The sequence below is a fragment of the Elaeis guineensis genome, chromosome 10 (assembly GCF_000442705.2).
Source record: "Elaeis guineensis isolate ETL-2024a chromosome 10, EG11, whole genome shotgun sequence".
Classification (NCBI taxonomy): domain Eukaryota; kingdom Viridiplantae; phylum Streptophyta; class Magnoliopsida; order Arecales; family Arecaceae; genus Elaeis; species Elaeis guineensis.
The window spans coordinates 3,574,095-3,585,773 of NC_026002.2; the positions used below are offsets into that span (position 1 = coordinate 3,574,095).

Here is an 11,679-nt window from a genome sequence, read left to right on the forward strand (position 1 = left end):
GCTACGATTACGCTTCCACCACCCCAACCTTCTCTCTCATTAAAACAGCAGCGGAAGGAGTCGCGGCAGCGAGGGAGACGCGTGCTCTCCAAGCCATCTCCTTCTCCCCCTCACATTCCCTCCTACCCAAACCCTAGAGCTCCTCCCTTCTCTTCTCTCCAATTCCGATCTCCCTCACCTCTCTTCCTTCGATTCCTCCTTCTCTGACGATCTCTTCTCCAATCGATCCAGATCTGCTGAATTCCCCTCCGTATCTATCAAATTCCACCATCTAGACGTAGATTTCTCCCTTCTTGCCCAGGAATTCACATTCTTTTTCTCAAAAAATCTCGCGTTCAATCGTTTCAATCCGATCTCCAAGGTTCTTTCCCAGTTGTCAAGGTCTGATTCTGGGTTTCTTCTATTGTTTATTTTAAAGATCGAGGTAGTTGGATCGATTTTAGAGGCCAAAATTTTACCTGCATTGCCACTAGCTGATCTTTTTGATCGCGAATTCCGATTTTGACGATAGTTCGATCATTGCTTAAGAATTTTGTGTTTTCTTGTTTGTCAGATTCTAAGTTCATTCTATTTTTATCCAATCTGGGAATGGGATCGGAGTAGTGGGAGTGGTTGTGACAGCGCAATCGGGCAATGCTTTGATTTACGAGAAGATGCAGTTTCCGGTCGTCAGCGGCGGTGGTGGCATGGGAGCGAGCTGCAGTCGCACCAGCGGCTGTGGTTCCCGGATGAGCGGGATGGATTCATCTCGTGGATCCGGGCGGAGTTCGCGGCGGCCAACGCCATTATCGACTCGCTGATACATCACCTTCGGGCCATCGGCGAGCCTGTGGAGTACGATGCTGTGGTTGGGTTCATCCAGCAGCGGCGCTGCAGCTGGAACCCAGTCCTCCACCTGCAGCAGTACTTCTCAGTCGCCGACGTCGCCTACGCTCTGCAGCAGATCGCCTGGAGGAAGCAGCAGAGGCGCTTTGACCACCCGAAGGTGGCGGGGAAAGAATTCAAGAAGCCTGCATTTGGTTGCAGGCATAAGTTTGAGAGTGCAAGGGAGAATCGCAGCTGCTCAGCTTCTTCTGCTAGTTTGGATGCAGAGGGGAAGGGGGAGGATAAGTTAGGAAAAGAAGAAGATGGCAACCTAAAGGGCGAAGCCCAATTTCCAGACGGCGATTGCTCCGTAGTTGCAGCGAAGGAGGGTAAGAATAGCTATTTTGGTATTGGTTATGCATTAACGAATGCCATATTTTTTGGTGTAATCTGGTTGAATTTTTGATTTTTTAATATCTATTTTCAGTTATTTCAACATTAATTCAGTTAAGAAAGCAAATGCTGTAAAAAAATGTTGGCATCAGTAGTGATTATGTTTGTTTAAGGCTTAATTATGCGAAAAACCCCGAACTTTTTAGGATTTTCAATTTCATCCTGAACTTTTATTTAGTGCGATCAGATCATCGAATTTGCATATTATTTCAATTCAGACCTTGATTCCAATTTCTATCATCCAACCATATTAAAGTTATTATGTAGCTTGCTTATGTGGCATTAGGTTGCTTATGTGACAAAGAAATTGACATAAAAATGTCCACTTTAAACAATTAAAATCCCATAGCAAACAAACTATGAGAGAAAAGATCAATAGAAAAAAGAAGGCAGGGGCTTACAAACCTAATCTCCCTTGCAAGCTTTTAATCCTCTTGGAAAATCCCAAATCAGCAACACCTTTCTCCTTCTCTGCAAACAAACACAAAACAACATAAATGGTGAGATAATGTGTGGAGAAGAGGCCAACAAAAAGTTGTCAAAAACTAAATTAAACACACACACACACAAAAAAAAAGAAGGATTTAAAACCTGAAGAGATGAATGGATTGGATTGGGAGCTTGTAAGACTAGCCTTGAGGAGGGCATGAAAGATGCAAAACCTACAAACCCTAAGCACTAGATTGTCAATTAGGGAGGAGGTGATCTTTCCATTTTAGCCATGGGGAAGCGACCTAAAGGAGACATCTTTAAGAAGGAAGGGATTGCTAATCAAAACGAGAAAGAAGGTCCTAGACGAGTGAAGAAGAGAATTTCTCCTATTGATGAGAGGCAAGTGGAATAGTGAAGTTGGGGTGAAAGAGGATTAGAGGAGATAGAGTTGCATTAGCTTTAATATCTACTAATTCAGAAATAGAATTTCTTCCTTTTATTCCAAGAAGGCAAAAAGAAGAGAGGATAGAGATCCGGAGGCAGAGGAATTTTTTAGTCTTTCCATTTCCATTGATAGAAATCATAGATGGAAGAAGATAGGAGAAAGAGAGAGACTTCTAAAATTTTTTCCAAATGAGCAAAAGGAGGCCATGTAAGCTGGTCACATATATCGCGTGACAACTCACTCATGGCAAACAGATGGAAATTAGAGCCAGGGTCCAAATTGAAAGAATTTAAAAGTTTGATGATTTGATTGCACTAAATAAAAATTCAAGATAAAATTGAAAACCTGCAAAAAGTTTAGGATTTTTTGCATAATTAAGCCTTTGTTTAATTAACATCATACTATTGAAGGAAATATGACAGTAGAGACACTGCATTGATACATGTACATGTGACTTGGAGTTTGTAATGTGTAATTGTCAAACAATAATTCAAGAGCACATGGAGGTTTTTCAATTCATCAATCATGTAGCAATATCCATGATATCCTGGGTAACATTAAATGTCTAGTTTTTGTAAGTAATGCAGCTGCGAATAAACTCAATTATGTGGAAATTGTTTTGATAATGCTGGTTTTTGTAACAATCGAGTTCGTTCTATTTTTTATATTTTTTGTGTGCTTTCCAATTGTTTTATTTGATATACATGAAGCAAACCAACTTGGATACTGGAAGTATTGGGATGACTTGTTTACTTGTTATTATATTGCATGCAGAAGTGGAAACGAATTGCAGTTCCATGACAGACTGTGGAAAGAAAGATGAAGAAAAGTCGCTTGGAGAAGTGTGTGTTAAGTTGGCGCCTAATGATTGCCAGACTTTGCAGTCTAAAGGTATGAGTGATGCAGTTCACCACTTAGTAGCGGGAGACTTCTACTTGGGGTAACACATCTGGTCTATAAACTGCACGTGCTTCCTAAGTGTATCCTTACTTCAAGAGTTCTAAGATATCTGCTTGCCCAGCCTCACACCCAATACCTGCTCCAGCCCTATCTCTTAGTTTTGGCAACTTCGTGATATATGCATCCAAGAAAATGAATTTTTTCCTGGGAAACATAAATGACTGGTCGATAATTTATATTTTAAATCGAGTTTATCTACTTGTCCTGGTAGATCAGGTGATAAAGGCTGCTGCCTTGTGACTTGAAGACATAAAATTTGTAGTGAAAGCAAAGGAAAAAAAAAACATACTATAAGAAACAAAGGAAACATAGCATCAACAAAACCTGACTGTGATTACAATATACAAAGGAATACAAAGTTTTTTGATTACACTCGAGAAAAAATGAGTAGGTAAACCACTACATCTACCATATGCCATGCAGGTTGAATCTTTAACCTCTGCACTCACAATCTCCTACTCCTAGAATGCTTGGACCCTGTCCAAGAAGACGTTCAGCTTCAGTTGCTCCATAGTCGTTGTCAGTGACCAGAGAGAGAGAGAGAGAGACGCTTTCTTTAAAGTCTTCTTTCATATCTAATTAGTTTTAGAAATTTCCTTCCAAACTGCTCCCATGGTCTATTCCAGCAGCTTTATTTTGGTTGCAATTAACCATTTGTTGCTTTTCTGTTATATGTGCTCTACGTCACACACAGCTACATGTTCATCAACACATGCATATCACATGTTTGATCATAAACCTCAGCATCAGCAGGCACTTGTCCGTTGTTTATTATGTGGAAAATATAGATGTATTCAGATTAGGCTGTGATATAAATGTTTCCTTCGAACCTTGTAGTTGCATGTGAAGTGACAGCTTGTGCCTCTTAGTCATTTCTTCTTGTTTGTCACTTGAAGGTTTTTTTGGACCTGAAATGTCGTGGAATATTCCATTTCCAACTTGTAGCATTAGAATTTGATTAAGAAAGTGATCATTAGTACCCTTTTTCCCCAGAGAATTGCAACAGCATGCTTCTCTGGAGTGGTGAAGGTACAATGCCAAATCAAGATGAGAAACAGCAACCTATTGCAAATCCCAAAGTTTTTGTTAGTAATGAAATGTATGATGGAAAAATGGTAGGCTAATGGGGGGAAATATCTTGATGAGCTTCTTATGTTATCATCAATGTTATTCTTTCACTGTTATCCAACTATTTAAGAGCATTGTCTTGCTTTCATAGGTCAATGTTGTTGAAGGACTCAAGCTTTATGAAGAGTTATGTGACAAAATGGATATTACAAAACTTAGTTCATTGGCAGATGACTTGAGATCTGCTGGTCGTCGTGGAAAGTTTCAAGGCAAGTTGAACCATGTCAACCTCGTTCTACTTGAGTGAAAAAACATAACTCTTTGGCTGTAAGCATGAATATAAAAAAATATGATTAATGTTAGTCTTCATGATACATGACATCTAACTTTGAGCATGAACTTAGTTTTTGAAAGGGTATGCATCAATTCTATGCATATCGACTTATTAGTCCGTTGATGGGAGAAAGAATATATAATCAGGGGCATTGTTTTAAAATGTGGTGCATGCAGCCACATATGTACCTGAATATGCAGGTATGATCCCCTAACTGCACCGCATTTCCTATATGCAACTGCCATGTGCAGTTGGGTTGCATATGCACTGAAAAGACAGTTTGCTTGGTACCATGCAGCCAGATATATGGCCCACTTGATATTGTGATATATGTGGAATTCTAGCATTATGTTGCCGCATATGTGACCCTCTTAGCATCATGTGACCGCATATGTGGCTCATTCTGCTATGGTTAATTTAAACAGGATGGTTTTAGGCTAAATATTAAGTTCGTTATGGGTTTTGGGCAGGCCAGATACATGTATGTTAATATGCTACTATTTTTTTATTTTATACAATAATATATTATTTTTCAATTTTAAAGTATATTAACTTCATCTGTGGCTCACATTCTGCATTTGTTTTATGTGATTTCTTGACTGCCTGAGTATAGCAGCAGCCTTTTGAAGCACCGACCAGGGGCCAACAAGATAAATATACTTCATCATATTGTCTTGGTTATTGACATGCATTGGCATGGAAACTTGACCAATAGTATTGAAGTTTCTGAACTACATCTTTTGAAGTTTCTGCAAAAAGATTTTGAAGTTCAATATAAGTTGGCTCAAGGTCTTTTCTTCAAGTTGGTCATGACGTGTTATCAACCAAAACAAAATATGTTTTCCTTACTAGGCCATGTTTATGCAATTTCTCTAGATGTCTTGGGAGTTTGATTTGTGTTGCCTATCAGGCCAAAGCAGCTAGATGAGCTGTCATTTGAAGTTATGAACTACATTTTTTGAAGTTTCTGCAAAAAGATTTTGAAGCTTAATATAAGTTGGCTTAAGGTCTTTTCTTCATGTTGGTCATGACGCATTATCAACCAAAACAAAATATGTTTTCCTTAGTAGGCCATGTTTATGTAATTTCTCTAGATGTCTTGGGAGTTTGATTTGTGTTGCCTATCAGGCCAAAACAGCTAGATGAGCTGTCATTTGAAGTTATGTTTGACTTCTTGGTTGATCTATACGTACCATTTTGGTTTGTTTGGGTCATAGTGAGAACTAACTAGTGTAGGAAGTTTCTAGGTCTCGTATTTATCTATTTCGTCTAACAAGAGTTTCAAGTTTGGCTACATGTCATGCACAATTTTTATAATCATTAGAATTGTGTTTAGATTGTTCTGGGTGTTTCTCTTTATACAGGTATTGGAACTTGTGAATCAGTTGTGATAGCTCTTCATGAACTCTCAATTATAGTTTTCTTTCTTGTGCTCTTTTATTCTTTTTGGCTTTGCTTGGATGCTTTTAAACTATGAGAGTGGAAGAGGTGATTAAACCAAAATTGCCCTTATTTTAATGCTTATTTTCGTTTATTTTTTTTTTATTTTAAATTTCCCAACACCTAGAAAGAGCCTTACAATGGATAATCTGAAGAACTTTTCATCTTTTTCCTTTGAGGGTTGTAGGTATCCTGAAAACTTGTGCATGACAATGTGGTTGAGGATACATTGCAGGAGGATAGTCAAACAGGAGAAGGTTACTTTAATATTAGAAAAAGAAAAAACCCCAAATATACTTCCTTTGCTCCCTTTTGGGACTCGAAATCAATAACTAGAAAATTTGAGAGGCTTCAATATAAACTTTTTTAACTAACATAATGAGGTGAAAAGGAAGTTTTATTTTGCTTAGATGGGATTGGGAAGCCCACCCTAAAGGAATGAATAATTATTTTTTGCCCTTAAAGGAGTATAATCTGACCCTTTTGAAGATGTGGTCTTGGAGCTACTTACATAGGAAATTCTATTCGGCAAATCATAATTTCGCACTAGTATGTATGTGCTTTAAGGGGATCACTATGTTTTTCAACAAAGAAATCTGATTGAAGACTTGATTTTCTAGTCCTTTTTACCTTGTTGTAAGCATGTGTCACTAGGACACTTCAAAATCATGGTTTTTTAGCCATGTCCAGGCACTTGGATACTTGGACACTTGGTGACACTCCTTGACAATTCAAATCAAAATCCATGATATCTTCGGGTTATATATCAAATTTTTTCACCTCTATCTAGCAACTTCATGTCTAGTTTTACATTTACCAAAGGTTTTATAAATTTTATAAAATCACAAAGCAATTGATGTAGCAAATCATTCATTATATAAATACACACCTGTATTCATTTACAGGTACATCCATATAATGGAAGTTTCCCATCTCCGATTTTTTGAAGGATCCCAAGTCTGATACTTCTTGACAGTTGGACACTCGGCACCCTTGTCACATGTCCATGTGACATTGTACGTGGTATTTAACCTTTGCTGCACCATGCTCATATACAATGATCAACAATTTTGGTTTCCCACTCAAATCTGAAGCATTGACTCTATATATTTTTTTTGTGGTCTCGGTATTCTGTGATGAGCTTCCTAGAAAATTACAACGAGATTATTGTTTGTAGTTCTGGTGATGGGAGGTAAAACCCACAATCCAAATGCACTGTTATGATCAACTTCAGTGGTAGCATTTGGGTAATCTTGGCCTAGTTGGTGTAAGGGTGTATGTGTGATCCTTACCTATGTTTGTAAGCATTCTGAGCCTATGCAACGTTACATGATGCAAAGGCGAACAATCCTTTGTTAGATCCTCTGTTGCTTGGGAAGCAGAGGCTGGATAAATGAGTTATGGAAAATATATCATATTCTGTGAATTAAGTGTAACAGTTGTTTAGAGATAGTATATTAAATAGAATGGTCATGAGAGATAACATAAAGACACCACCAGGAAAAGTAAAAGGAGATACTATATAAGAGATGAGTTGCACAGGCAGAAAATTGAAGATATAGGTAGCAGTTAAGCAAATGTGCTGGCAAGAGATCCATAGCAATATCAAGATGGATGGAGAAAACTCTGAATAGTTTGATTACTTGTGCTTTGCTCAGTCTTGTGGTCTTTCACATGGATGATAACTCAGTTATTCTCTCTTACTTTATGCAAATGAATTGGGTTTTTGTTTTCGTTTTCGTTTTTTTTTTGTTCATAGTAAAAAATATTTGGCTTCATAGGTTATATTTATTCAGTTTTGAGTATTGGTTCTGGTTTTATTATGACATATGATGGTTATCATGACTTCAAATAAAATTATCCCTTGATGCAGTCAATTTATAATATCCTTGGAACTGATGAAAGCAGGGCAGACATTTGTGGTTTTGAAGAGACCTGAGAGAGGGCATGGAAGGGAAATGATTCAACTGGGCTTACCCATTGTTGAAGGACCTCCAGCAGACAAAAATTCTGCTGGGACTTGTAGAGGCAAGTTTTTCCTAGCACAGCAAAACTTTACCTGCTGAATCATTTATCACATATTTTTTTGATCATAAAGATTGGCGGACCTGTACTTACAGACAGGAAGGTGGAGGCAGTTCCTAGCTTGCTGCAAGATATTCTTGATTGCACTGTACTGCAAGTTTTGACCGTCAAGCCTGATTATTGCATTATTGACTTCTTTGATGAGGTGAAATTCTGTTTAAGCACTATAGATGTGGCTTGTGATGTGATGAACGAGCTTGGTTTATGAACTTTTTTCACAGGGTGATCATTCACACCCTCACATGTGGCCACCTTGGTATGGTAGGCCTGTTTGCACTTTATTCTTGACAGAATGTGGCATTGTCTTTGGACGAGTAGTTGGAGGAGACCGTGGGGATTACAGAGGTTCTCTCAAGCTTTCTGTCTCAGCAGGGTACATTTCTTACTCTGGTTCCAATATTTGCATATTTTGCCATAATTTCTTTTGATCTGTTTGGAGTAGACATCTTCAATGAACATCAGAATTATAGTGGTTCTGTATCACCTTAGGAATTTGAAGTTCATGATGTATGGGTATGCTGCTAATTTGATTTTGATGCCTAAATACTGCAGCTTTTATCATATTACCAGTCCCAAAGACTTAACAAGTGCTCAAATAAAATTTGTCTCAGCAACATTCCAATTGTGTAGAAACTGAGGACATAATGGGAAATCATTTTTAAGTTTACAAGAATCAGAATTGTCTTATGCACTGGACTCAGGGTCGCTTGTCAAATAATTGGCGACACTGCCACTGGAGGACCTTTCGAAGCCTTGGCCCATAGAAGTCCATGGTTAGGTTGCTTTTGGCCAATAACCATATGCCTTAATTTGTAATCCCAATTTCTGCATTTTCTGCGTAGCAGAGTTTGCGATGGGTACAACCAGAAAATATCAAATTAAATTGGTTTTGCTGCTAGATTCACACTTGTGCTCTGATTTGCCTCTTCAGCTTATGTGATTTGTTCCAGATGGATAAATGCAGCTTCCCTTATTAAATCTTCACTTTTTATGTATGTCTAGACTCTTTCTGGTGTAGAGGAATCTTGAATGGTTGCTCCTTGACTTCATGAGCATAAGCTGTGTAACCAATTTGCTTGGCCTCCCTATCAGCCGAGTAGTTTATGATCTTTAATGGCAGGACACTAGTCTGAAGTTAACTTCGGAATTCATCACTAATTTTGTAGTGGATTAGTGCCAAGTTGAGAGCCGATGATAGAATATTAATAGACTTTGTTGGATCATTTTAATGGACAAAATTTGATCTGAGAGAGCACATTAAGTAAAGTTTGATGATTATTGTGTAAATTATGACCTGAATTTGGCTTGGTTTTGCTCTCAGTTACTCACAGGAAGGGAAGATGCTCAAGATGGCATTGGTGTGCTAACTCAAATGCTTGCAGCGATATACTTAGATTCTAAGTACAAACTTGAAAACACATGATTTCATTTTCTCAATGAAATTGTGCTGATTATGTCATCGTTCTCTTAAAAAAAGAATAAATTTGAAAACTAATGTAAGCTGACGAGTCCTCGATGACATTTTAAGGATGTTAACAAAACTTATCCTTTTATTATCCTAAATGCATGTCCTAGGGTATTTAGGCCTAGACAGAAACTATGAACCCATATCTAAGCTGGTTAATTTTCTATGAACAGTTATTGTGCTGATGGTTTATCTTCATCTCTTAATCTATCAGTGTTGATCATCTAGGAATTTGTAATCCATTGCTTTTCCATCAAAATTTTTGTCAGTGCCTATGCCTAGTTTGCGAATAATTATGTATGTATAGCCTTTTTGAGCATGTACTATAAGAATCTTGTGAAATTGGATTCTTAATTTATATATAAATTCAAAACCTAAATATGCAACAGTCTTGCTAAATTATTCATATCTTGAAAAATACAAGTTCTGAGGTCAAGCATTATCAGGTATTACATCTTCATGAGTAGAATGAATGCTGAATTAAATGTTGGTTTATTATACACTGTAGATTATAAAAAGGAAAAAGGAATCCATTTCTGTGCAGTAACTGGAATAGACACACATCACTTTCAATTTTGTCCAATCATGCTTGTAATCTCGCTTCTGGGTTTAAAGTAATAATCCTTCCAGAATTTTTAACTCATCTGCTCTCTCTCTCTCCGTATCTACAACACCCCCCCCCCCCCCCCAACCCAACCTGCAATTATAGATCTCTCCTGGTGATGCAAGGCAAAAGTGCAGATCTAGCCAAGCATGCCATTCCCTCCCTCTGCAAGCAGCGTATCCTTCTAACCTTTGGAAAATCACAGCCAAAGAAGACCTTTCCATCTGAAGGTATGCGCTTCCCTTCCTCTAGTGCACCTCCACCCTCACATTGGGTCACATCATCAGGTAAGCCCCCCACCCTTGCCCCTCACCTGTCGGGCACTAAGAATTATGGAATAACCCCCACCCGTGGTGTCCTGCCGGTCCCAGCCATCTGTCCTCAATAGTTGCCTTCCAATGGAATACAGCAGCTGTTTGTTGCACCTGCTCCAGCGTCCCCTGCGCCTGTCCCACTGCCACCAGCATCTGCTGGATGGACAGTGGCTGCACCTCAAATGCACACTTCTCCTCGACTCCCTGTTCCTGGTACCGGAGTCTTTCTTCCCCCACCTGGGTCAGACCAGCCTCCCCCATCACAACAGCTCCCAGTAGTGCCCATTCACGCAGAAACTAGCACTCCTCTACTGACTTGTTTGGCACCAGAGGATGAGAATGAGGTGGAGCAACCAGACTGTAACAGCAGTGCTTCTCCTACGAATAGAACTGACGAAGTAGGACCAAGAATGGAGTGCAATGGTAGCTTGACTGTTCGTGCTGGTGTTGGTGGAAGCAAGGAAGAACATCAGACTGTTAGTGCTAAGAAGAAGGTAGGGAACAAGCTGATTGTTAATGCTGCAAGCTTGATAAAGTAGGGCTGGGGAGATGGAAAGGAGAAGGATGGAGTGCCAAATTCTCTTCTCGAGTACTGGCATGAAGGGATAATGCATGAGTTTATGGCAAATGTAAATAGCAGCAAACAAGTTGCTGAACTACTAGTTTTCCTTTTTTTCACTTTTATAGTACACGATCTTTTTAATTTTTTTTGCATTCCGGTGACTGAAATATCAGGAATGATTTTTTTCCCATTTCATTTTTTCTGTGATTGCTGTCATACTTACTCTGCGTATTTTCAGGAACTCAGCAAAAGAACGGAGTTGATAGATATTTTCTGAAGCATTTTACTTTTCCAGCGCCCCAGATTTGACAATGTCGGTTTTGGAGTTGTATATGGTAATATGAATGCACTGACTTTTGTTTTTCTCTCACCTTGCCACCGGAAAAAATCAGCATTCTGCCAGTACCACAAGATTGCTGAGCTACGGATGAGGATGTAAGATGGATTCTATGATCAAGCTATGTTTGGCACTTTGTCTAAAATGCAAAACCTGCTAATATGAAAGGAGCAGAAAAGTTTAATCAAATAGTACATGAAAATTTTAGGGGATGCCTTTTAGGTTTTGGATGCTACGCAGGTGAGATGGTTCAAATGAAAATTTAAATCTGGTCAATCCTGGTCTGATGGGCCGCTCATTTTTTATTTTGCTCCAAACTTGAGCGTCCAACACGGTTTGGGAAAGTGTCTCTCTCAGTAAAAATACATTATCCCAA

General features: G+C 38.7%; 1 protein-coding gene across 1 annotated transcript; it reads left to right on the forward strand.

Annotated features, from left to right (window-relative positions):
- Nucleotides 1–240: 240 nt before the first annotated feature.
- Nucleotides 241–11,168, forward strand: LOC105053161 (RNA demethylase ALKBH10B-like; the record flags this gene model as incomplete). The annotated part of the gene is made up of 10 exons (XM_073244500.1): nt 241–381; nt 554–1,193; nt 2,909–3,025; nt 4,088–4,209; nt 4,314–4,431; nt 7,845–7,968; nt 8,061–8,166; nt 8,243–8,394; nt 10,196–10,377; nt 10,462–11,168. Coding segments are annotated over 10 exons (1,719 nt in total), but the record flags the coding sequence as incomplete, so codon positions are not given.
- Nucleotides 11,169–11,679: the final 511 nt, after the last annotated feature.